General features: G+C 31.6%; 1 protein-coding gene and 1 long non-coding RNA gene across 2 annotated transcripts; both read left to right on the plus strand.

Annotated features, from left to right (window-relative positions):
* The first annotated feature begins 1,961 nt into the window (after positions 1–1,961).
* On the plus strand, positions 1,962–8,833 carry LOC146958427 (uncharacterized). Its single transcript, XM_085752081.1, has 7 exons — positions 1,962–3,171; positions 3,401–3,539; positions 4,836–4,921; positions 6,053–6,113; positions 6,903–6,961; positions 7,602–7,861; positions 8,429–8,833. The coding sequence occupies exons 1-7, from the start codon at positions 2,023–2,025 to the stop codon at positions 8,577–8,579; spliced, it is 1,905 nt and encodes a 634-aa protein (XP_085608207.1). The 5' UTR covers positions 1,962–2,022; the 3' UTR covers positions 8,580–8,833.
* A 12,317-nt stretch (positions 8,834–21,150) lies between these two features.
* On the plus strand, positions 21,151–25,416 carry LOC146958428 (uncharacterized). Its single transcript, XR_015024635.1, has 2 exons — positions 21,151–21,266; positions 22,013–25,416. It is a non-coding gene; the product is annotated as an uncharacterized LOC146958428 (long non-coding RNA).
* Positions 25,417–27,542: the final 2,126 nt, after the last annotated feature.

The raw sequence follows: 27,542 nt of genomic DNA on the forward strand, positions 1-27,542 counted from the left end.
TTTCACCCTTTAACAAAAGAAAACACCATTCCGGATTATGAAATCCGGAAACTCAAGGGCATTTTTGGAAAAAATAGGGCGCACGAGGAAACCCATAGGGTGGGAAAAGTAATACCCCTAGAAAATGGGCGGGTTCAGCTCTTCCTCGAGCGCCATATTTTTTTTCCAATTTTACCACTGGTCCGGATTTCGTATTCCGGAATGGATTGATGTTTCCGGATTTTAAAATCCGAAATAGTATTTTAGCAGAACTTTTGCAATTTTAAGCTCTATAATTCATAAAATAAAATGCGAATAAAATAAAAAACAGAAATAAAAAGACACAAATATAAAAACAACTCATTTTATTAATATACGAACAATACATTACAATCATTTTCAAGCTTTTTAAGCTTATTACATAAGATCCTAAATCTATTTCTAATCTCCTAAAAGCCTAACCACTGGTATGTGATAGGACATACCAGTAGTTTGACTATTGGAGGAAAACCGGAGGAGGAGGGAAGAGGAGGGCGAAAAGAAGAAAACAATGTCCCTGAGGGAGGTGGGGGTGCTCAAACTTACGCATAGGCAGTCGAAGCTAAGAACCAAACTGACCCACATGACCCTCAGATGAACCGCACTTCGTTGCAGCGCGGTTCCATCCTCATTGTCCGTTCATACAAACCCTGAAAGTTTTCAACGAGGCCCTTATCTATGAAAGGTCAACGATGGAAAACCATGGTTGTAGAAAGAAGAAGAGGAGGAGAGGGTGGGAGAGGATGGTGTGAGAAATGGTGGGGTTTGGAAGGCTATTTATAGGGAGGGGTAGGTCAAAAACGGTTGGGAGGCAATAAATTCAGTCAAAAAACGTGGTAAAACACGTTTTTTTGACTTGACCACTGACAAAAATGTGTGGTGCAGACCACCGGCCATGACACTGATGCATTCTGGAATATACAATCCGGAATGCACCTTTGGTTTCCGGAATATACTTTCCGGATTAATGCGATAATGGTGAACGAGGGAAAAGTTGGCACTTCCTGTAGGGCTAAGGACATTCCGGAATGTAAAATCCGGAAAGATTCAACATTGGATTCTTTTGAAAGAGAACCATTAATGTGGGTTTGGACGGTTACAACCACTAACACGTTTTCATTGATTGTATTAATAATCTAGGACTTGTTTAAGGCTATAAATAGGCTTCCATCTTCAACAAATACCTCCATTCTTCACTTCACCTCTTTTCTTCAATTTTCTTCAAACATTTTTAGTTTTTTAGGGGTGTCGATGGTGTCATGGTCATTGTTGACCGTTCCTATGAACCCTGCAACAGCATTTCAGCTTGTGTGGGGTTCATATAACGATCAATAGAGACCCTTGACATCAAAGAAAGACACCAAAACGCGCACAACATCTGGTCCGGATTTAATTTTCCGGAAATCACTAACAATATGGTCTGGATTATATAATCCGGACTAGGGGTATTTTTGAAAATTTTGCAGAGCGCGCGAGAAGGCAATAGGGTGGGAAAAGTAAATCCCTTTTATTCTAGTTTAGACAAGTTTCAGGTCGAGTGAGTTTTCGGGTGGTTTTATGTGTATATTAAGGAAAAGATCTCGAAAAAAAAATTTAGTGACAAAAGTATAGCATATCTTATCAATTTTTAACATAAATTAAAGTGTGATTTGATTGGATGTCTCCAAAAATGTTTCTCACCTTAAGTGCACATATAAATTAATCTCATAAATTATTCATTAATTTCAACATAAATTATATATTTGTCAATTCTAACTTTTGACTAAAATTTGTTACTGTAATTATTTTGATTAACACTATTTTTTTTATTAGTAAAATAAATTGTACAATATTTTGCAATAAATAAATTTTTCACAAAAATAAAATAAAATCATTGTCGTTCTCGCGGAGAGCAGTGAAAAGAATCCACACTACTAAACCCTAATTTGTACCACTATTTCGCCGCAATCGTAGAATTCACTATCTATACATTCCTGAATTCATGAACAGCGAATAGAACAAAAAATGCTGAGAGAAGAGAAACCAGAAGCATTTGCTTCACCGAAACAGAATACTGAAGATGATAGCAGTAAGAAGAAGAAGAAGAAGAGGTGTAGATGGAGAAAAAAGAAGGAGAAAATCAATGAAAACCCTAATCCTCAGCCTCAGGTATGTTCTGAACCCTTAGTAGTAGTTGCCCCAATCTCAGAACTCAAATCAAACGAAGAATCTGTTACTTTACCTGATTCAAATAATATCCCCGCGAAAAAGAATAGGAAGAACAGGAATAGGAATAAGAAGAAGAGCATGATCAATGGTGAAGAACCAAAACCTGCGTTAGAGCTAGGAAAGAATGAAGAACCAAAACCCGCTTTAGAGCTAGAAAAGAATGAAGAACCAAAACCCGCGTTAGAGCTAGAAAAGAATAAAGAAGTAGAATCAATTGAAGTTGCAAAAACTATGACTAGGAAGAGAAAACGAAAAAGCGTGCAAAATGGGGCAGAATCCAATGAGCATAATATTGAACAGGCTGAAACTGCGTTTCAGATGTCGATACTAGATACAGAAGTGCCTCTGATTGACAAAGCAATCGCGGTGAATAATCAACATGTAAGCTTAGATGAACTGGAAGAGAGGTACTTTGAGAGAAAAAAGACGAGGAAGGAAAAAAAGAAGGAGTACATGGAGAGGAAAAAACTGCAGGGTGAAGTCAAAACTAACGGGGAGGAAAAAACCAAGAACGAACCCTCTACAGACCCGTCTGTTGTAATGGACACTCACCCTGCAACCCCAATAGTCACAGATCTGGAAGAGAGGTACTTTGAGAGAAAAAAGACGAGGAAGGAAAAAAAGAAGGAGTACATGGAGAGGAAAAAACTGCAAGGTGAAGTCAAAACTAACGGGGAAGAAAAAACCAAGAACGATACACTTGAAACCCTAGCTCAGAGACCTTTTGACCCGATAACAGAACCCTCAACAGACCCGGCTGTTGTAATGGACACTCACCCTGCAACCCCAATAGTTGCAGAACAGAAGATTGCAAAGAAGAAACACAAGAAGAGGAAAAGGAAGTGTGAAGTGGGACAATATTCAATTGCTGAAACCTCAGTTCAGGGAACTAAAGGAATCACTGTCACTAATGATCCCAATGATCAACATGGGCAAAGTTCTATGGTACGTAATACCATTCATGGATTTAGTTTAAGTTGTTGTATTTTATTTTTACCATTCATGAATTTAGTTTAAGTTGTTGTATTTTATTGTGTTGCTCTAGTCTAGTTTAGAATAATCAAACGCAGTTCATAAAGAATGATGCCGCCCAAGTTTGAAGTTGATTCAATTGGAAATTTAGGATAGGATTATCATGTTGTAGTACATAAATGGGGTAACTTGGCTTTTGCAGTTATGTTGGGCTTGCCGAGAGACCAATCACACCATACAACAATGCCGAAAGCTTAAATCTCTCTCCAAGGATGAGGAAGTTTGCTTCTTTTGTGGGGAAATCGGGCACTCACTTGGAAAATGCTCAGTATATATAGCAGGTTTGCTAAATGTTTTATGTCTTTCTTTCATGAACTTATTTATATTATATTTTTTAATGTTAGTCAGTAAAAAACCACCCTTTTTAATGTGAGAACCATATCAAATCTATAATTTGCATGAAAATTGTCACTAATGTCTAGTTGGTTTAGGCCTTAGATGCCTAAACTTTGTTTTTCTGATTTTTTTTGTTATTTACTTCTATGTTTTGCTCACGGCATGTAACTTTTTTATTGTTATTGATGAATGCTTCATTAATTTTGAGTACTTGATTATTTTTTCAGCATTTACATGTATAGTAGTATTTGTTATTAGTTATTTATTGATGAATACTTCATTAATTTTGAGTGCTCAATTAGTTTTTCAGCATTTATATGTATAGCATTTGTTTTAGTTATTTATATGTATAAAAAATGTTCAGAGTAGTGGTGGTCATCCTGCACCTGCTATTGTGCTGTAGCATTATTTATATCGGCCGCTATGCGCCACTATCCGGGATTGATAACTGTGCTTTACATTAAAGCTTCCTTTACAGGCATTGATTCATCTCAAGACTTTGTGTCTTATTGCCTTGTTTAAATTTCTGCGTTTGATTGGACGGGACCTTATGACAATGACCTGTTTTTGTGGTATATAATATATTGCAATTCACGGACTTCCACTTTAGTGAAAAATGAGGATTCTGCAAAAGTGAAAAACGAGATTCTTTTGAACTCTCCTTCCTTCTAGTCAATAGAACTCTATTCTTTATAATATTGAAACATGAAATTATGTAAGGACAGTAGCTCTTTCGAAATGGATTTTTGGCGGTTATGCAAGTATATTATTCCTTTTGGTAATTTTGGAAGCTATTGCAGTTGTTGTCTTTTGTTTATCTGGCAGAAGAGTCTTCCCTAAAAAAAAAACTGGCAGAAGAGGCTACTTCCTCCACAAGGGGATTTTATTAGAGTAAAAAATGTATTTGTATATATTGCTTAGTTATATAAACAGTTGGTATCTGTAACAACACAATATGCCGAGTCAGTCATATTCTGTTGCATTGTTATAACGAAATCTATTTAGAGGTTCGATCCCTTCATAAACAATTCATGTATCTGACTGGATACCGAATCAATTAACAGATCATTTTGTAAGACACCTAAAACGCATTCTCAGTTTCTTTTTTAATTATCAATTCTAGCATATTTTAGTTTGCTCTTTGCTACAATGTAAACTTCATAAATCTGCAATGGTACTAGGCTTCACTCTGTTCTTTCATTTGTTTTGTTATGATTCAAAATTGTTCATTTGTGTTGCAGGTGGAGGAAGACTTGCTAGGTGCTTATTTTGTAATGCACACGGGCACTTCAGCTATAACTGCCCTGGAAATTGCCATGATCCAAAGGTATTATAATCTATTATTTGGGGTTTAGACCATTTTTCCCCGTTTCTTTTTACGGATCTGCAAGTCTCTTTGATAGCTGGTATTCAAAGCATACCAGTTAATATGTTAAAGCTGTCCACTAACTCAAATAGCATACAAAGTATGTTCCCAACTTCCTATATATCTAACCAAGTAATTGTACTGCATTCCTGTTCTGCATCTATTCCAAAAAGTATTATTGCATACTAGGTAACTATGTTTTAAACATCATACCAAAAATGTAGTTATAACACGAGACTTGTCCATGATTGTCAAATGGTTGGAATTTGGACACATGAGCAAGGCAGGTTCTACTATAGATGGTATACAGTAAACTACACTTCAAATAACTTGAAATACCAACAACGATTGATGCTGCCTCTCAAAGGTAAAAATTCACGGTCATCCTTATTCATACAAGTGAAAAAGTGACCTTATCTGTGTTAGTTCGAGAAAACAAATGAGTTGAGTGTCTAGGCACTTATATTTGTTTCTATGGCTTTAGAAGAGGAGTGAGCTACTACTTTCGGCAGACACCATGAATAGTTGTTGAAGTTTTGACTTTTAGTGATTTTAAGTGTTGGTCCACCATGAGCCATCTATCGGAGTGTTTCACCTTATAGTTTGTTCAATGTTCGAACATAATAGTGTGCTACAAATTTTCTATGAGAAACTGGTCAATCGAAAATAAATTCCAAGTTGCTCACAAATGTGTCTAGCGTCTTCAATTCTAACTTCTGAGTGATGTCTTCATCATTCTCATATGTAGGTGCCTTTTGCCATTAGTTTATATTGATCTCATCATATCTTTCTTGATCGAAGGATTATGTTGATGTGAAGAATGAGTAATCATAACTGTCATGTCTCACAACTGCTTGTTCCCATTATTTGTAGGGGTTGCCGGTGGAACCTGAAAGCATGGTCCAGTGCTGAAGCTATAACTGTGGGAGAAGGGATGAAATTTTCTGATTTAAATAACTTAAGTCACTTTATTTTTATTGAACACCTTTTCCCTTTATAAAATGGGGTCGTGTTATTTTTTGTATCCTTTTTTGAAAAGATTGAAATAATATAATGTTGTCAATATTTTTTGAGAAATGACAATGGTTACAGATACTTTTTGCACGAAACTTGGAGAAGCTTACACGTTTCTTCACTTTTGCAAAGACAACGAGTTTGCCTTTAAAGTGGATTGAGTAGCTCAGCTGATTTGAGCTAAAGGGAAAAAGAGTTGGAGGTTCTGAGTTTGCCTTTGACCACAATCGTTCAAACATTGATAATTATTTGTATCATTATTTTATTATTTTTAAGATAGACTTACATAGGTTAGTTTATTTCAAATTAAAAAAAAAAAAGATTTGTGATAAAAAATTTAGAGATTTTTTCTAGAGATTTAAAGAAAAAATATGAAGGTATTTATATTTGGTAAAAATATTTTTTTACAAAAATGATTTTTAACTAATTCATGTGTTACCTCCTTTTTTGAAAGAAATAAATTTTGGAAATAGCTAATCTTGATAGCTTTTTATTTTTGAGTAATTTTTTTTTCTAAATTCTAAATAAACCCTTAAAAATAACAAGTGATTTATTATTATTTTTTAATAAAAAAATCTAAAACAAATGAACCCATAATTTGAAGAATTTGTAGTACGTTACAAACAATGGGCAAATATGGTTTGTTAATTGAAAAAAACATATAATTACATTTTTACATGATGAAATACAAATGAAAATAGATTCCTACAAGCAAGCAAATTAGTGCTTAAAATAGTTTATGCAAACTATTTTCTAATTAGTTCATGCACATGCAATTCTTCGTAGACAATATCACTTATTGAAGTTTTAAGTGATTTCAACCTTTGTTTCTTTCCCCTAAATTCTCTTGCTCTCCGTTTTTATCTCTAAGCTCTCATTGCCTCTCCCAAAAAGAAGGATCTCTTCAATTGTCTCTTTCATTTCTCAGTTTCTTTCTCAATTGTTTTCTTTCTCCCGTTGGCTTTCTCCATCAACCGCGACAACATGGTATGCTCTCCATGTCTCTATTATCCTCAACAATGCTAAAAAGAAATTATTCAACACAAACCATGCAAGTTTCGTTCTTATTTGGCGGAATTCACATGAATTTCACCAAATCAAAAATTAAATTGTGTTCTAAGACCGTGAAATAGAGCAATTGCAAATTATATGAAATTTGAATTCCCTTTTATAGAGAATCGTTCTTTTGTATGTTAGAACAAATATTTGATCAAATGCTTTATGAAGGGGAAGAAATGGTGTTTTTGTTTGTTTATAATACAATTGGATGCATCTAATTTGATATTTTCTTGTTTTGGTATTTCATATAAATAGAATTTTAGCGAGCATATTGATTCACTGGATTAATTGGTGCACAACTGTAGTTTCTTGTTTTGGGGTATATATTTATATGTTACTACAACTTTTAAAGGTGTAAATTTAATCCTTTTTCAAGGTATACCTAAAGAATTTTTTTTTGAGCAAATACCTAAAGAATTTTGTACATTACACTTTTTTGGCTTTAATAATATATGATATGATATGATTATGAATGTTTCTAGCTAGTAGTTTCATGTCCACTACATTATTTATGACTCATGCTTAATATTATGTTTCTTTTATTTATTTTTTTCAAAAATGTGTTTAGGCTAACGCAGCATCTGGAATGGCTGTTAATGATGAATGTAAATTGAAGTTTCTTGAGTTAAAAGCAAAGAGAAACTATCGTTTTATTGTGTTTAAGATTGAGAATCAGGAAGTGGTACTAGAGAAACTTGGAGGTCCAGAAGAAACCTATGAGGACTTTAGTGCATGTCTACCTGCTGATGAGTGTCGTTATGCAGTCTTTGATTTTGATTTCACCACTGCTGAAAACTGCATGAAAAGCAAGATTTTCTTCATTGCATGGTAATGTTATCTTCCTTAGTTCTTGCATGCTTTTTTCTTCTTCTTTCGTATGGGTATGGTGTACCACTTTGGATGCATGTGGTGTATTGATACATTACACACCACTATTCTTAGATTTGGATGTGATCATGCAGTAAACATGTTAATAGTGTTGGATCGAGATCGGACAATTCATATTTTTATATTTTGACATTACTATTTTCTTAAAATCAAAATCTGTATTAAAATCTAAACCACCCGATCTCGACTCAACGAATACTGATGCGGTGGTGACTGCATTAATGCATGAATTTGCTGGTTTCTGAAAATCCAAATCTATTATTTTGCTTTTTATATTTCATTATTTAAAATTAGAGTCATGCAGTGATCTTTTGAGCATACAAAGACGCGGTTTTAAGATTATTAACATTATTAGATCTTTACACACTTGGAAAAAAAATCTTAATAATTTTTTTTACATTTCTTTTGAGAAATAAAAAAGTTATATTAGATAGGAAAATAGCTGTTTATTTTGCTATTATATATACTTAAAATCGTTACATTGTTGTTTCACATACTATTAATTAGGTCTCCGGATATATCAAAGGTGAGACATAAGATGGTCTATGCTAGCACCAAGGACAGATTCAAGAGGGAACTTGATGGCATTCAAGTTGAGTTGCAAGCAACTGATCCTAGTGAAATGAGCTTTGATATCATAAAATCACGTGCACTATAAAAAGTGTCATCTAATTAATCATAATGTTATTCTTTACCCGTATAGCTAGCTTTTGGAGCATAATTTATTTGTTTTTTGTTGTAATTTTTTGTTCTCTGTCTTAATGGTCTATTGTTTAGTAATATACTAGAAGGAAAAAGAAGACACTACAATGCATTTCAGATTACATTAGACAGTGTTACTCATTGTATACATTACATTATTTGAATTCTATAAGTGCAGCTTTACTTAGCTGCAAATCTATTTCATTCTCACACTTGTTCTGTTTTTGAATTTGGAAGGGGCCACTACTTCAAAACATTAAAAAGAATTCATTGACAACAGTGTAATTTGTTGAATAATAGTTTTGATGATGTAATAATGGAATAGTTTAACCATCCATTTTCTTTATTGATAGAAAATAGAATGTCAATAGGCCAAAAAGAAATAATTTTGCTTAACCATCGATTTTCTTTATGTTATATAAGTTAGAATGCCAATTAGACTAAAGAAGAAAGAATTTTGATTGTCGAACCATCCATTTTCTATATAGATATAAGCTAAAACATCGATTAAACCATGAAGAAAGAATAATATCACCACATTTGGTGATCTTGAGAAACTCTAACAAATGTTTTGTTGCTACGCCAAATTGATCTCTTCGAGAAAGCTAGTCTTGAAGAGACTACAAACACATCCATTGAAAACATTATCTTCTAAAACAAGACTTCGAATCGACAATGATGATGGACTTTTCCGTAAATGAAATTCAATGTAATGTCCAACACTTCAAGTGACTTGAACTTGCTAATCTTGGATGGAAAAGGACCCTCATAAATCAAAGGCACCGCTGATAACTTCATGTTTGAAGGCTTTTGTCGAGACAATAAGGAAAGAATAAGTGGGAAATCTTCATTAAAAAGTTTCAGCTCAATTCTAAGAAACTGACCTTGTTATTTAGAGTTCTTGTTTCCATGGTGGTTAAATTTGTTACATGACCCTTTGACAATCTTTATAGAAGGTAATGGAGGGAGATTAAGAGGGTATACAAGATATGAATGATGAGGAAAGGTACGAAAACAATGGCAAAGAAAAATTGGGTAAAGAAATTGAATGCAATTAGAATCTTGAAAGAAATTCTCAAGAATTCAATAGAAAATAGCAGATAAGTTTGTTCAAAAAAAGAAAATAGCAGATAAGAAAAGGTCAATGAAACTTTTATGAAAACTTTTTAAGAATATTTTGAGAAAGAATGTTGCGCAACAAAAAAGATTTATCAATTTTAATTTTTTACGTAATCTTAAATATTCATTTTTTAATAAAATATCTTAAATACTTATATTTTTTTGATAAAAGAATGAAAAAAAATATTCATTTTTCCTGCTCCTAATGTTACAATTAAGAGTTTAGAGGTTTGGAAGCCTTGCGGTGTTGATAAAGACATCAATGCTTATGAGAAATAGGGAACTACCAATGTTCCACTTCTATTTCATAATCTTTGGTCAAGGTTTGGTCCTCTTGGTCCATTAATTATGTCAAATATTTGGTGCTCGATAAATAAGTTTGTTTTTTAAGCTATTGTTCTAGTTGCAAGGTCTATTCCTTCAACTATTTTATCTCAACTTCAAGTGGCTAAAACTACTTTTGGTAACATTAGGGAGCAAAATGAACTTAAACCTTGTCAAGAGGTCTCTTGGCAACGAGGTAAGCATGACACAATGATCAGGCACGGATCTAGTGTGGGGGCAATGGGGTCAAGTGACCCCACTTGCCTCCACACGTGTATTGTATTTTTAACCCAAATTTAAATATATATCTAGTTTGACCCCTCATTATATAATATTATTGTCTTTACATACTCTATTTATTACATATAAAATATTACAAAACTAAGAAGGATCCTAACGAGTGTTCTAAGAGCACTATTTAATAAATAAGTAGTTTTTTTTTTATAAAAAGTTGTTATAATTATTATATCAATACAAATAATGCTTATTTTTAAGATAAAATTTTCTTTTATGAAATCTTTAACCAATTATCTCAGAGCATATCGTTAGCAAGACCATACAACTATTATTATAATATAAACTATTCTTATATTTGTTGAAAAATGTTGTGAATGACGCTACGTTGGTGGTGAAAAAAATAATAAATTATGGTTATGTTATTTATACCCTGCTAAAAATGGACAAATATTTAAAAAAAAAATCAACATTTTAGGGCAATTATAAATATAACTTGTATAATTTTTGCACGCTTACGCGTTTATAAATTTTTTATTATATAACTTGACCCCACTTATTAAAATCTCTGGATCCGTCACTGACAATGATCCTTACACTACTACAGAAATGATTTTACATTAGTTGGAAATGATTTTTCACATCAGTTTGCAACCGATGTAAGGTGACATGATGTGGTAAGTCCACATCCTTTCACATCAGGTTGCGACTGATGTGAGATCTTGAATTTCTACATCAGGTCCGCTTCCACTGTTGTAATACGATAGACACTGAAGTTAAATATGTATATTTCATATCAGTTTTCAAAACCACTGTAGTGAAATAATTTTTTTTTTGTCTTAATATTTTTTTTAAATGGCTTATCAAATAAGCTTGACACCTGCTCTTTTCTTTTACATTAATAAAATGAAAACAAATTATGGATAATTTTAATGCCAAAAAAGAAGTTATATTATCTAATTGGATATTACATAATCAATCCTCAATTTTCCACGTCAATATTCCAATCTATAAAAGAGGCATATAAATACAACTAGGAATATTCCAATAAAACAACTTTAGGCAGAAATTTCAAAAAAAAGAAAAATTCACAGCAGAATTCTCAATGTTGGCTTCATGAGGATACTTTGAAGATCTCAATTACTTCACCTATCTATTGCTAGATTTCTTGAATGCCTTGTTCTCTTTCCTCGATGATAGCCTCATTGAAGGAAATCCCATTATCTAAGGATATTACCTCCTGTCTGCAGAATGAATAATGCAGGAGTTAAGAAACTAAAACAATCAAATGGTTAAATTTGAAAAGTGAAGTTTTTCATCAAATTTAATTTCATGTGGCAGAATACTCTGCCATTGATCATGTCAACAAATTCTTCACGCCAGCCAGAAAACTTAAAAGAAGACACCTTATGGTATTAATGTAGATGAGAGTGCCCTAACATATCCAGGCTTGACAAGCTTTGGTGGTCTCATTAGACACATTGATGGGAGCTTCAAATTTTGGTTTCATGGGAGTGTTGGTTGGTCTAATATCCTTCAAGCTGAGATTCAGACGTTCTGTGTGGGTATCAAGCTATGTTGGGAAGCGAGATTCAGATGTCGTGTCTGTTACTCTGACTATTTGCACGTGGTTCATTAGTGAAAAGTGAAACTCATCGCTTTCACCATTATTCTAATTTGTTAAAGCGAATAAAGGGTCTATCTATGTATGGGTTGAAGGATTTCTCTTCATCATATCCTTCGAGAAGGTAATGCTTGTGCGGATTTCTTTGCAAAGTTGAACCACATGAATAGTACCGAACCACTTGTTCAAGTTCAATATCCTCCTCCAGGACTTTCTTTCACTCTTCTTTTTTTTTGGTTACACTTTCTTTCACTCTTCTAGCGATGCTTTAGGTGTCTCGGGAGTAGTTTTTTTCCTTCCTTTTCTCATGTATTAAAAAACAAAGTCCACAACAATTAAAATAATTTATTCTTGAAAAGGAACTCGATTCTCTTCATCCCTTTATTTTTTTGAAAAATATTTGGATGACTTTGAATTATAGTGACCGTGACGACTTTTAGTGTATTTAATTAATAGATAAATAATTAAAATAAATTATTTTGACGAGAGAGAATAATTGGTTAACAAAGAGATAAATATAAAATCATCTTCACCTCCCCTAAAAAAATCATCCTCACCTAAGTCGAAGCCTATTTTTTCGATCTTCATAGAAAATTACGCATCGTAAAGAAGAATTGCATTCTTCTTCTTTTCTATCGCCGTTGATCATCAACCTTAAAACGTTGTCTTTTCGTTCCTTCTTCTCTCGCGTAAGGCAGCACCTGGATCTCTTCCGCCTTTACAATAAAAGGGTTTCCTTGCCTCCTACCTCTTTTCATCATTCAATTTTTCAAAATTAGTTTTTCAATTGCCGAAAAATTGATTCAATTTTTTTTTGTAGGGTTTCTTCTGTTTGTGTCATGTAGATGTTTCGTTTTAATTTGAAAAGTGTACAAAGGGTCTATCTGGGTATGGATTGGACGATTTATCTTCATCACATTCTTTCGGAACGTAATGCTTGGCAGATTTTTTTGCTAAGTTGAATGCTAATTGTACCGAGCCACTTGTTCAAGTTCATGATCCTCCTGCAGGACTTTCTTTAACTCTTTCTTTGACGCTCTATGTTTGTCATAGGGAGAATTTGTTCTTCTTTCCTTTTCTCATGTAATAATAAAAAGGGTTAAATATGTATTTAACTAGTATGTAGCCCGTGCCAAGCACGGGTAATTATTGTCATTTGCAATTCTTATTCTTTTCTAAAATTAATTAAAATTAACTATTGTAATAAAATTTTAAAATAAAAATACAATGTATTTTGTGAAGTATTTAAGCAATGGAAAATATTTCAGGGTTATATGAGCCATATTGATAGTGAAATTGTGTGTGAAATCAATCAAACTCAAATATTGTAACCAAAAAAAAAAATCAAACTCAAATATTGTTTCAAAAACAAAACAGGGTCGTATATTTGACCCAAATATAATTGAACGATGACAACGAAGTTTGTGTTAATTGTTTAAAATTGAAGGTATGGATATGTGACAAAATAATAATTTGGATTTTTTTTTATGATATTAGGTAACTTGAGAATTGTGGGTAAATACATGCAAGTATGTTGCATAATTGTATATCATGTATGAAATTGATAATGAATACACATTTGAGTGCATGTTGTAGAACTTGCATCTGGACGTACAATAAAATATCTAATAAAGTTCTTGGGTCAAATCATTGACTATTACCCTTGTATGGCCTAACTGTCTGATCAATATTTTTCATCAACAATGCAGGTCATCATTTTTCAGCCTCAACTTGTGGTTTGGAATACCCGAGCCATTTATGTCATTTAAAAAATCATTCGGATAGACATCTTTTTCTAAACCTCAACTTGTGGTTTGGAATACCTGGACACTTTATCACATTCAAAAACTAATTAGCATAAGAGAAATGATATTTGCACAACCATTTTGACAACTTTCTCTCTCATACTCACATTATGCTTTTATTCTCTCTCTTCCTTTTTCTCTCTTTATTGTTTTTGACCAATCATAGTAGAGAAAAACAAAGTTGTCATGCAAGTTGTAAGAAAGAGATGTACAAATATCACTTCTCTTAGCATAAAGCATCCTTTTTTAAGTGTTGTCGTGTGGTTTGATATACATAAACCATTGTTTTCTTTGATTTACAAACAACATTCGAACCGAAATATTCTTTATCAATCTCTAGGATTAATTTTTTAGGAATTATTCAAGATTGTGTTGGTTTAAAAAATGGTTGAAAATTTTATTATTAAATAAATAATTGTACCAATAAAAAACGTATGGTGTAGGAAAAACAACAACCATATTACCCGTATGCTGCATTATCATTATCACCATGCCAAGACAAAACAATAGCCAAATTACATTAGAATTTGGAGATTTAAGAAAATGATCATAGGTGGTCAAAAGTACAACATTGAATAGAGAGAAAAGAAGATGTCTAACCAAATCCATCATATCTATATTCGTAGGTACGATCTTCTAGTGAATGTTACTTGCACAAAATGTTATAGTGAAGGTTACTTGTAACATTCATAATGGTAGTAAACTAAAGAGTCTTTAAATGATGTACACATCACTTATTTATACTCTTTTTATGAAAGTACCGAATAAGGAATCAATGACTCCAATGGTAGTAAACTAAAAAGAGTCCTTAAATTGGTCCCACTAGTATGTATTTTAATGCCTATTCCCACGCATTAATACTTTTTTTGTATTTTAATGTGTGTGTTTAGAAAATAAATTGTAAGAAATTGAAAAGAGTCAAAATAACATGAATTTGAGATGGTGAAACCTACCCTTAAAAATATTTTTAATCCCATATAACATCACATAACACCGGCCCTTAAATTGTGATAGGGTATACATGGGCGGAGTGTATTGTCACGTTTGGGTGACCTTGGCTACTCAATTTTCTTTAGTTTATTTACTTTTTTTTTATAAGTTAGTGTATTTTTATATTTAGCTACACAAACAATGCAACTTTAGTTACCCCAAATAGTTTGTTTGTGGAAAGTAGTAGTAGATATATGAAAGATAAAATTATCATTTGATATTTAAATTTATTTTGATTGTTTTGACACTTTCAATCTCTGTAGTAACTACACACATATTTTGGTCAACAACGAAAAATGTAAAGAGAAAATTCGCAAAAATAGTTTTTTTTTTCTATATATTTGTTTCCCTCGTAAAATTTTGGCTAGATTTGTCATTGACAGTATAGCGAATAACATGATAGCCATTTTTGCAAAGATTAAAAACAGTGTACAAAGTAAACATTAATAATCAAAAATAGAAAAATACATAAAAAAAGAGAGGCCTTCATACCTAATAATTAAAGATTCTAGAAAGCAATACAATTTAGAACGTAAAAAGGGTTCGAATTGACATGTATATCCTTAAAAAAAGACCATTGTTTTAAGAAAAATGATTTGAGAAATTTTGCCATGAAACCCTATTGTCATATACGATAGCGGTTTGGGGTAGCAAATGGCACCCTCAAAGACCACTATTGTTAACGGCAGATTGTAGGCCAAAAGCATCGCGCTTGAACCCTGCCAGAACTAGGTTATTCTATTGAAGTGATGCTAATGACGACATTGCTCTCATGAACTCCTTGTATTTGCCCTTCACTTACTTTGACATGTAGTTCATTTAGCAGTGCAAATATATTGGTACACTAACATGTATGTCAGTCCAATATTTGAACTAACTCACCATTTATGCCATAAAAAGTAAAGCTTGTCCAACTCAATTGGAAATTTCAAGGATAAACTATTGACAAAAATGTAAAATTTCTCATCAATGTCATTGGCTTGATTCAAATATGACTCACTTTTCTGATTTGTCAAATAAAATATATGTCATTTGTTGTACCCCGAAAAAAAGTACATGACATATGAACTCCTAACATCTTATTTTTAGTATAAACTTGCTTTTATGAAACAAATATATTTAAATATGTTGTATTCTTTAATTGTACCCTCAGATGGATGCTTACTTAATCAATTAGTTATCGTACATAAATTTTAAGTAGTATATGCAAATGAATTTTGATAAGTCTAAAATAACATAAGAACCTATTATAACCTTGAATAACCCTTAAAAAAAACATATAACCATGAGAAATAAAAGCAATACAAATATTGTAAAGCAAAAGAGGAATTTCCGATTATTCTGAAAAAATATATTAAATTGCCCACAAGTATTCTATCCAATTGTCCATTGACCATTGTTACCCTTGTAACCTAAGGTTCATGATGTACTTGAGTTGATGAAGAGAACAAAGTAATGTCAATGAGTCACAACTTAAGGGACTATCTATGATCTTATACCAATGTTTTTGTCAACTATTGAGCATACTCTCTGGAAATGTATTGTGTGTGCGGATGTTCCTGCTAAGATAGAGTGCAATCCAACTATCCTTTTGTGAAGTTATCTAAACCTCAAATTGATTTGTATAGTCTGCTCCTTGCTTATGCATGAGGTGTAGCATTTGTTAGGGAGTAGCCCCATTTTGTTTTTGTTTTTTTTTTCTCTGTTGTAACAAAAATACATTCCAAATCAAAGAGATTGCCAAAATCAAAGTCAATTAGAATAGATGAGGCTGAAATGGAGGAATGTTTAATACTTTATTGTTAATATACATTTTAAAATTTTGAAATTTTTTTTTTTGGTCCAGTAGCCTAGTGGCTGGATTCACACACATTATATGTGGAGAAGTGAGGAATCCGAGGTTCGAACCCCGGCCCCTGCACAAATTATCCCTGGTAGCTACCAACTGAGCTACACATACGGGACAAAATTTTGAAAATTTATATTCATATGTTGATAAGAATGAATGTCACATGAACAACAACTGAAATAGAAACTTGTTATTAATATTTAATTATGCATTGATTAAATTCATTTTCATTTTATGGTACCATTAATGCATCATACCAGAATAAAAGCATGTAGAAGTCAAAATGCTAAATGTGCGATTACATGACTAAATTGTATATTTTGTTTTAAAACAACATTAATTGATAAATGCACCACAATCATTCATAATTATTAGTAAAACACAGTTGTAATTAAATTAAATATAAATTAAATAATTGAAGATAATCATAAAAAAATTCTATTTTTTTTGTTTTGCTTTTAGCCTAGTGGTTAACATCACGTAATTAACGTGGAAGAAAAATAAGTGTAGTGGGTACAAACCAACGCACTCACACTAATGTCCCAAAAATGTTGTTAAAGGAGTATTAGAAATTCAAATTAATTTCAATACCATTTGTGTGGATTAAATTTCATAATAAAAAATAAAATAACAAATAGTAATTCATTAATTAATCACTTGCACATTTTGATTTAGCAATATTTATGTCAAAGAAGTCATTTTTTTGTCAAAAAAAAAAATGTCAAGGAAGTCATTTTAAATTATTTAATTTCCATGTGAAAAATTCAAAAAACAATACAAAATTCTCTAAGTTAAAATATTTCATTTTTTAGGTATACTTTTAGGGTCCGTTTGATGGTCAGGATATGATATGAAACTGGACAGAGATAGGATATGATATGAATAGGATAAACATCATCCTATCATGTGTTTGATGCACATATGATAATTATTAGGATAACATTATTTTATTTGATTAAATGACAAAATTATCCTTATAACCAAATTCATTTTATAACATATTTTAACAGGTTTTCATGTTTATTCATATCAACAACAACATTACAGAGAGAGGAAAAACTGAAATTCACAACAAATAATAAGAAGTAATCTGTAAAAAAACGGAAATCCACCGAAAAGAAAAAAACAATTGAAATCGATAAAGAAAAATAGGAGAAGAGGACAAAATTCAAATTGATAGCCAAGTGAAGGAAGTGGCAGGTAAGGGAACATGGGAAAGAAGAATCTGTATATGGTTTAAATAAAGAATAGGAATTTATATAAAAAAGAGAGAGATCTATCATCGGAGGAAATTTTGAAAACGATTCAAAAAGAATGAAATAAATTTAAATCCATAAAGAAAAAAACTAGATGAATCTACAAAAAGAAGAAGAAAAAAAAAGAAAGAGGAATCAATAAAAAAGATAATTGGAATCGGAAAAAAAAAGAATTTTTTTTTTTTTTTGAGAATAGCATACATGATGACACTGGTAAGCGAGAGGAAGAAGATGAGAGGATACAACAGGGGCAAAAGAGTGAGGGCAGAATAGGGATTTTCTTTCCCAAATCGGATAGGTTAATTTTATCCCAGCCAAAACTTAGGATAAGAATTACAAAGGAGTGATAGGATAAGATAAGTAAAAGGAATAATTTATCCTATCCCTTTGGTGCATCAAACGGAAGATTAGAACATGATAGGAAATATTAATCATATCCTGCCTCTCTATCCTGACCATCAAACGCACCCTTATTGACAATGACAAATAATTTTTTAAAATTGATTTCTTTTAACACTTAATCTTCTTTCCTAAAAATATTAAACTTTTAACAATTAATTTGTTTATTCCTCCTTCTCGATTGTTTCTTTTTATTGTTCTTAAATGTAATTCATAAAACAAAGTCATAAGTGAATTTAAATAGTGTCAAGTGTATTTTTATGTCTTACTGTATTTGTCAAAAAAAAAATGTCGTACTTTATAAAAAAAAGTGCATGTTCACCAAAAATATATGAGAAGTTCTTGAATTATTCTTTTTGATACAATCTTCAACTTATTGGATGAAAATGTGTCTAGCATAAAATGGTGGGACTCATATTCATTTCACTGATTTAGAGAGTTGTCTAAGAACAATTATACCTACATTATAAGTTGCAATGAAAAATCTCTATCATTGCATCAAATTACATTCCAGTTCAAACATGATAATCATTATCTCTCAAGTTTTAACGGCAAAAACTATTAGGTAGATTAAAGAACACAATTTCAACAAAACAAAAACCTTTGACCTATTAAAAATTCTTAATCGATAAATTTGCATTATATTTATTGCATTAAAAGACAATGAATTAATACTATTTCAGTTTTTTCATTTTCAACCTTTACAGTTGTAATCTGGGAGTGATAAAATTGAAAGTTCGGAACAAAAAAAATATATAATTTCATATCATTGGTTTTATGACATCAATTTAACCTTGTGAAAGCTGCCATCAAGTTGAGAAAATTGAGGATCAGGGAAGTGCTGCCATAAAATCGTAGATCAAATTAAATATTATTGAGGATCATATATTATCGAGGATCCTTCTCTACTTCTAAGGAGTGACATTATCAAGGGATTCGTAGATCACTCTTCTCTACTTCTCTCTGATTTTGAATTTTGAACATGGAACTTGTCCTGTAATATGTGTCACTATATTGGAATTAGATAGATATAAATGTTTGATGAAAATATTTTTGAAGCATAAATCTTAACATGTGAAAAAAAAAAAAAAACTCTCTTTAGTGTCTTTATCAAACTTATATATGAAAGTACAACGCACAATAATGTGAAATTTGTTGCCCTGGAAAATGTGACAAACACTTAAAGGGCTCAATCCAAAAATCAATACATGTTGTCCTGTAATATATATCACTAACATTCACCTAAAATTTAATACATATATGGTTCAATCCATGGTGATTATATCCAAAGAAAAAGGGTGGTTGTCCCAAAGCACAACTCGGACAAATCACACTAATAATGAAAACAAAAACATCGTGTAAAAAAAATATCAACAATATGTGTAAAAAAAATATGAAACAACAAATCCCTCGTTAGTTTGGTTAATTTCATAGATGAATTCGATTTTAGGAGGTATATTTAGTTGATTTAGAAAAAAAGATACAAAAAAATATGCAGAAAAAAAAAAAAGAGATTAAAGGGTCTGTGAAGCGACATTAAAATTGTGCACAAAATTATCAACAATACATGCTTTATATAGCCGAAAATTTTGTATGTTTAAAATGCATTTGGGGTTGAAAATTATGGTCTTGAAGGGGACCGAGCAATTTCAAATTGAGTAATTCGAAATTGTCAACTGTTTTAAGGCTCGAATTCAAAACACTTTCCTTAATTATGGTTTTGTTGATATCACGCATTGAATGCAATCATGTAAGGAGGGAGTTTCCAAAATCATGTATTGTTACCGTGTGTTGACAATTGATATTGACCAAAAATTGAATATGAGCATTAATGATAATCAGGCTATAACAATGCCACGTGTACTTTTGAATAGAAGAGGTTTGAATTGTTTATATTGTAGATGTAGATCCCCATAAATAAACCAATTTTTTGTTTTAGTCACTCTAAAGATTTTCTTCGACTTTTTTTAGTCCTTAAAATTTTTTCCATCATCATTTTTGGTCCCTACTATTAAGTCAACTCATGTGTAGCCTTAATATTTTTGAATGAAAATTTTCAATAATGTTTAGAATATTATAAGAATCTCTCCTACCAAAAATTAGAATTTTGTAACAAAATACGAGTTAAATATGAATTTTTAAGCGACAAAAATATAAAAAATTTATATTTAATTCACGTTTGATTAAAAAATTCTAAGTTTTTTTAGAGAGATTCTTATAATATTCTAAACATTTTTGAAATTTTTTATCCAAAAATGTAAATGCTATATAGATTTGACTTAAAAGTAGAGATAAAAAATGGTGATGGAAAACTTTTGAGAAAAATAAGTCAATTTTTTTTTTAGCAGAACTAAAACAAAAATTTGGTATATTTACATGGACTATAGACAACATATTTAACCTTAATAAAACAAAGCCCACAATGAAAATAGTTTATTCTTGAAAAGGAACTCGATGCTATCCATCTCTTCATTTTTTCGGAAAATAGCTGAATGACTTAGAGTTTTACTAATTTTGACGATTTTAATGCATTTATTTTTTCGGAAAATAGTTGAATGACTTAGATTTTTACTAATTTTGATGATTTTAATGTATTTAATTGATATATTTTTTCCACAAAAAAATACATTTAATTGACAGATAAATAATTAAATGTCCCTATGAGCTTAGCTCAGTTGGTAAGGACAATGCATAATATATGCAAGGTCCGGAGTTCAAATCCCGGCCATCACCAAAAAAGATAAATAATTAAATAAATAAATAAATTATTTTGATGAAAGCGAATTATATGCAAAGGTCCGGGGTTCGAAACTTCGAATCCCGGCCATCACCAAAAAAGATAAATAATTAAATAAATAAATTATTTTGATGAAAACGAATAATTGATTAAAAAGGAGCTATATATAAAGTCATGCTCACTAGAAACCATATTTTTTTCCTTACTCTCTTGCTGTTGATTATGGACCTTAAAAACACCGTCAATTCAATCCTCCTTCTCTCGCGCAAGGCAACACATGAATCTCTTCCGCCCTTCCTATCGAAGGTTTTCTCTTGTCTCATAACTCTTTTTCATCATTCGATTTTTCGAAATTAGTTTTTCAATTGCCCAAAAATTGATTCAATTTTTTTATAGGGTTTCTTCTGTTTGTATCATGTAGATGCATCGTTTTTCTTGTGGGTATTTTATTTAATTTTGTTGATGAAATATGTGGATGGGAAATGGTTTTGCGAGTAATTGATTTTTGATCTAGGGTTTTTGTGGGGGTAATGCGTAGATTCAATTTTGTTCACGTTTTTTCTTTTAATAAGGATTTATTGTGATGTTTGTGTTCCTCATTTGTTTTCATTTAATAGTAGTCCTATGCATGTGGTTGTTCAACAAGATTCCACTTTATCATGTTACTATGTTTTTAAGTTCGTACATCCTATTAACCCTCCCTCCTAAATTATATATCATTCTAGCTAAATTTGTTTGTCTCAACTTATATGTCATTTTACCATGTAAATGAATCCGCATATAATTTGGGCTGGAGGATGTAATTTGTTTTGGATGTTATTTTTTTTTGAAAGAATTGTTTTGGATGTTATTAGGTTGCTGGTTTCTGTTCACATTCAGAAACATCTTTTGCATTTGCTTTTCATTCTCTTCACTATTTAAGTATGAATATATTTTTTGTTAACGGGATATATGAATACAAATCTGATCATACATGATCTTTATATAAGTTTGTCAAACCAGACATTGTTTATTAAGACCTAATATTTTATTTTATTTTATTTCTTTCTCAGTTAAGATCTCGTAAACGTACGTCTCTCCAATATCTTGGATATCACCCACTCTCACCGCTCCACTGCCCCACCGCCGTCAATTTCACTACCTCTCTCCTTCCTTCAATTATTTCCGTTTCTCCTTTCAGTTAATCTTTATGCTCAACCATCACGGTAAGGATATTTCCTAATTATTTTTTTTACTAAGATCAAATCCAAAATGCTTAATTTTTGTTCTGCATTTGTTTTTGTTTTTGAATGCATTATATTCACCGTGGGAAAAAAATGCTATGCCTTTTCTTATGCCTAACTTGGATTGTTGTCTTTTCTTGTTATTTGCTTCGTATTTGATTGTGTTACAAGTTAGGTGTATCTGATTTTTGTAGTGCAGGTATAAGTTTGAATTGTAGTGGTTGGGTTTAAAAGTGCAAGTCTATATTAATCTTAATTGTGATACTTTGTAAATTGTATGTCAATATTAAGTTTATCAATAAAAAATATCATATTATAGTAGTTCCTTGAATGAATCGTTGTATTGTATGTTTCACTAATTGTAAGATTTAGATTTTGCAAGTCCGTTGCTTGAGTTGTTTGTCTCACTGAATTGTCTTGCTTTTGGATGCAGAAGACTAAAAAAACATGTTTACTTGCACTAAACACTTAGAAAAATTGCCAATGTAGGAAATTAGACGAAAGAATCAAAACTCGTCTGAAAGATAAATGTTTTACACATTTAAGCACTCTCGTAAATTGTTAACATGATAACATGCTTTTGAATTGTGTGGCATCCCATTTCAATATTAAGACATACACCTTTAAGTTTGTTAATCAAAACTTAAATTTTGGCCTAAAGGATGTGTTGAATATTTCACGCTAGCATATTACAAGCAAACGTTACTTCCACCGATGATGACCCGATTGTTTGGTCAATAAAATGTTTTGGATAGGGATGGCAATCGGTACCCTATGGGTAGGGTACTACAGTGCCTTTCCCCATACCCGCATTTGTAAAAAACACCCGTACCCGTGCCCGTACCCTCGTGGGCAATAACTTTAGTGTCCTTCCCCATACCATATGGGTACCTAAGTGTCCATACCCGCAGCCATTACCCGCACTTCAAATATGAAAAGACAATAAAAACATCACAATTGAAATAAAACTATGATCCAATTTTTTTAAAATTAACTCGTAAAATAGTACGAATCGTAGTATTTAGTCAAATAAAAAACATCCAAAATATCCATAAAATATTGTACATCGGCAGGATGGAGTTGTTATTGTATTAAGTAGTTTTTTGGTTTATGTTTAGGTTTAGGCTTAAATAGCTAGATAAATTAATTAATTATACACCAAAAATAAATAAATTATTTGTGATATTATATAAATATGTATATACGGGGTTGCGGGGCTGGACAATATAGTACCCTTACCCGTGCCCATACCCATTAAAATTTATGGGTATTACCCGGACCCGTGCCCAAACCCATGAAAGCGGGGTTTTACCCTACCCATTGTGGGTATTTTTTATGGGTACCCACAGGGCCTGGGTCCAATTGCCATCCCTAGTTTTGGAAATCATTTAGCACTAAAAAACCAAATTCAAATCAATGAGCCCTTAAACTAATGTTCCTTAGAGAAAAATTTATGAAAGTTCCACATGATGCAAGTGATGAAATACTAGACATACATGATAGATTTTATAAAATTTATGTTCTTAGAACATCACTTATTTACGGGTTCTTTTTTGGCAGAAGTTGACACTGTCCATCTTCTGGTCGAGAGATAAAAAATTATTTTTGGGTGTGTTATTGCTCTAGCACATCCATACTGTTTCATGAATTTTTTTTAAAGAAAAAGATATTATCATCTATACGAGATTGCATTCTCCCCACATGTATGTTATTTTCTATTTATATTCTTCAATTAAAAAGAAAAAGTACTTCCTTTTTAATATTAGAAATATGTGTCTTCTTTGTGTTGTGGTTTGTCTAAGTCTTTGTTTTTCTGCATCTGACAAACATCAAGATTTTAATCAATCTTAATTCCTAAAATATTTTTTTTTGTTACTTGGTCAAGAAATTTATCAAAATTTACCTAAAATACAAATGTTTACTCCAAAAATAATTGGTATAATCATGTATTGTCAATAAGACCGAATTGAAATGATTTGGTTATCAACTAAATCAACTTTCAGCCAATTAACTGATGGTGATATAATTGATAGTCAAATCATACTACTTCAGTCTTGTGGACAATGCATGGTTTGACTATTTAGTTTTTGGTGTATATACTTGTATTTAAGGTAAATTTTGATAAATTCTTTGAACAAACAACATCAATTGTTTATTTTCGGAATTAAGATTGATTAACCACTTGATGTTTGTTAGATGTAGGAAAACAAAGATCTATACAAACCACATCACAAATAAGACATTTATTTCTCAATTTTAAAAAGGAAATATATTTTTTAATTGGAGATTGTAAATATAAAGTAACACACCTACATGGAAAATGCTATTATATGTTGATGACGAACATCATTTGCTTTAATTTTTTCATAGAATAGTGTAGGTGTGCTAGAGCAGCAAAACCCCAACGATAATCTTTTATCTCTTGAACATTCAACAACAATGGAAGATGAACTGTTACAACTTCTACCCAAGAAGAACCACTAAATAGTGATGGTGTAGAAACATAAATTACATATGATCTAGCATTTCTGTCTAGTACTTCATCACTTGCATCAGGTGGAACTTCCATAAATTTTTCTCTAAGGACCATTAACTTAAAAATTCATATTGATTTGACTTTTGTTTTTTTGGTATTAATCTTCTCCAAAACATTTCATTGACCAAACAACCAGGTTATCGTCGGTTCCATTGGCAAGCTTGCTTGTAATGTGCAGCCCTCCAATTTTTAATGCATATCCTTTAGGCCAAAATTATGTCTATTTTATCAAATTTGAAGCCGCATGTCTTGGTGCAGTCGATGATTAATTGAAAGAAGGAGAGGTTGACGGCGGTGTGACGATAGTGCAGTGAGAATGAGAGATATCCAACAAGGCAGACGGTGGTGTGAGATATCAAACGAGGGAGACAGTGCAGAGGAGGAAGAAGAACGGTGTGAGACAGACTGGAATCAAAGCAAGGCAACAATAAAGACTAATGTCATCTTCCATTTTTTTTCAATGCATCAATTTGAGAATTTTTCCATATTTGTAACAAGAATCAATGCAAGGTAAAGTGGTAAGAAACAAACATATATTTTTGTTCTTGGTTTTAATGTTATATTGTTTGGGTACTATACTAGAAGAAAAACATACTACAATACATTGCATTAGAAAGTGTTACTTATTGTATACAATACATTATTTGGATTCATTAAGTCCAATTGTACTTAGCTGCTAATCCATTTCATTCTCACACTTGTTCTGTTTTTGAATTTTTATGGGGTCGCTTTAAGAAGGTTGAAGTTGTGTAAAGCATTAAAAAGAATAAATGTGTTTTTTGTCAAGTAACGTGGTGTTTAGAGTTTCACCTCTAAGGTGAATAAGCAGAGAATGAGAGGTTCGAATCACAATACTTACAAATATATAATGTCTATATCAAGTGAGTTATGTTCAGTTGGACAAAGAATAATTGTGAATGCAAAGAAACAGAGCGAACATAACATACTTGCAAGTTGCAACATAAATAAATGAAAACATAAACTTATTTTTATTTTTTTCTTGCAAAATTACACGTCTCTTACATTAACTTCAAGTAACACTTTCTACCTTTATCCTTTTCTTTTTCGGATGAAAGTCATACTAAATCCTTTTTTTCCGATGGTATTTAGCATGGGTAAGTGAATAGTGATAAACTTTTCCATCATGGTCAAATATATTTATGATCATGAAATCAAATAAAGAAGACACTCTCATCGTAGTCTCTTAAGTATTGGATTTTTTTTTCCACACTTTCTTCCACCAACATTCTGTTATATGATTAATTTGAGGTCTAAAATAGTACTCCTCCTATTGAAACCAAAATTTGTTGTCTTTGTTGTTCACTTGGAATCAAAAGAGGGTGGTTGATTGTTCTTTTGACGTTTTCCCTTCTTCCTTAAAAATTCCCCACATTCCGCGACTCTAATTTTTTTAGTAAAAAAAAAACTATTAATTTTGATTTGAGTCTAAAAAGGTAGTCATGTTGAAACCAAAATGAGCTGTTCTTTGTTGTCAACGCCACTTGAAATCTTTCTGTCTGAATCTGAATGAATTAGAGATGGACATTGATTTGGGGTTCGGTGACTCAAAACCTGATGGAGATTAATTACAAAAAACACGGAGATTGATTAAATTAAAACCTGTTATTTGTACATATAATTAATCTAATGTTGAGAAAGATGGTGGAAGACGGTGGCGGAGCCAGACAAAAAAGTTTGGGGTGGCCGCCATCAAAATAAACTAAAATATATAAATTATATTGCATACAACGCAATTAATCTAGTGTTGAGAAAGATGGTGGAAGACGGTGGCGGAGCCAGACAAAAAAGTTTGGGGTGGCCGCCATCAAAATAAACTAAAATATATAAATTATATTGCATACAACGCATTTAAGCTGTAATAAACCAAAAATTGATCATTCAAAATTTAAACTACTTAATATATATAGTCGATCATTAAATACTTAAATGACACTTTACGATTTCCGGATGACTTGAAATCATCAATAATTGACTCCGAACTAATACATTCACTAGTTTCCCTTTCAATATAAACTGACGTGATATCTGCTAGAAACTCAGGTCTCATCTTGTGTCTCAATTTAACAATATATAATGAACAAGAATGATTGAAATTGACAAAGGAAGCAAAGTTAAGTGTACTAGACAAAAAATGGGTTTATTAAAGTATCATTTACAATTCTGCCAAATTAATTTTGCCAAATTCCAAGGTATAAAAAAGTTATATTTTTTTAAGATGGGGTGGCCAAGGCTCCCCCTTGCCACCCCCTAGTTCCGCCACTGGAAGATAAAACTGAAGAAGTTTGGTCCATATTTTTTTAGAAATCCCAAACAGAGATAATGATACAAACTCGTTTGTTTTAAATAGTTTTTTTTTTTTGTGTGAAACTCTCATACTAAATATTAAAAAGTGATGGATTGTAAATTAATGTAAATATTACATTAATTAACAAATTACTTACTTAATGATCCATGAGTAAATAAAAAATAAAGCAGTAAATTAATACAAATGAAGTACAAAAAAATTACACAATGAAGAGTTAACATCTTACGTCTAACTCGTTCGAGATGTGACGTGATTTATTTATGATTAGCTCCCATCCAAAGAAAATTATCCATCTAGATTAGTTCAGTGCTGCAAAAGAGTAAGAAAAATTTTCTATGAAGAGAGGAGAATGCTGAGTGAATTGAGTTGAGTTGACAAGAAATGATGCAGTGCTGCAGTTGTGTGTCACGCCCAATATATCGACATTGTAAGAGCTTTGGTAGACGAAAGGGATTTATCTTTGTTAAAGATTTTTTTTTTTTTCCCCTCTTGAGATA

This window comes from Medicago sativa, chromosome 1 (assembly GCF_051527215.1).
Source record: "Medicago sativa cultivar Bolivia chromosome 1, Bolivia_mono, whole genome shotgun sequence".
NCBI classification, from domain to species: domain Eukaryota; kingdom Viridiplantae; phylum Streptophyta; class Magnoliopsida; order Fabales; family Fabaceae; genus Medicago; species Medicago sativa.

What these genes read in the sequence shown, in the direction of transcription:
- LOC146958427 (XM_085752081.1), top strand. Translation starts at nt 2,023, where the DNA reads ATGCTGAGAGAAGAGAAACCAGAAGCATTTGCTTCACCGAAACAGAAT. An exon ending in GAAATTGCCATGATCCAAAG is followed by an intron (nt 4,922 to 6,052) that starts GTATTATAATCT and finishes CAATGGTTACAG; the next exon opens with ATACTTTTTGCACGAAACTT. An exon ending in CCATCAACCGCGACAACATG is followed by an intron (nt 6,962 to 7,601) that starts GTATGCTCTCCA and finishes AAATGTGTTTAG; the next exon opens with GCTAACGCAGCATCTGGAAT.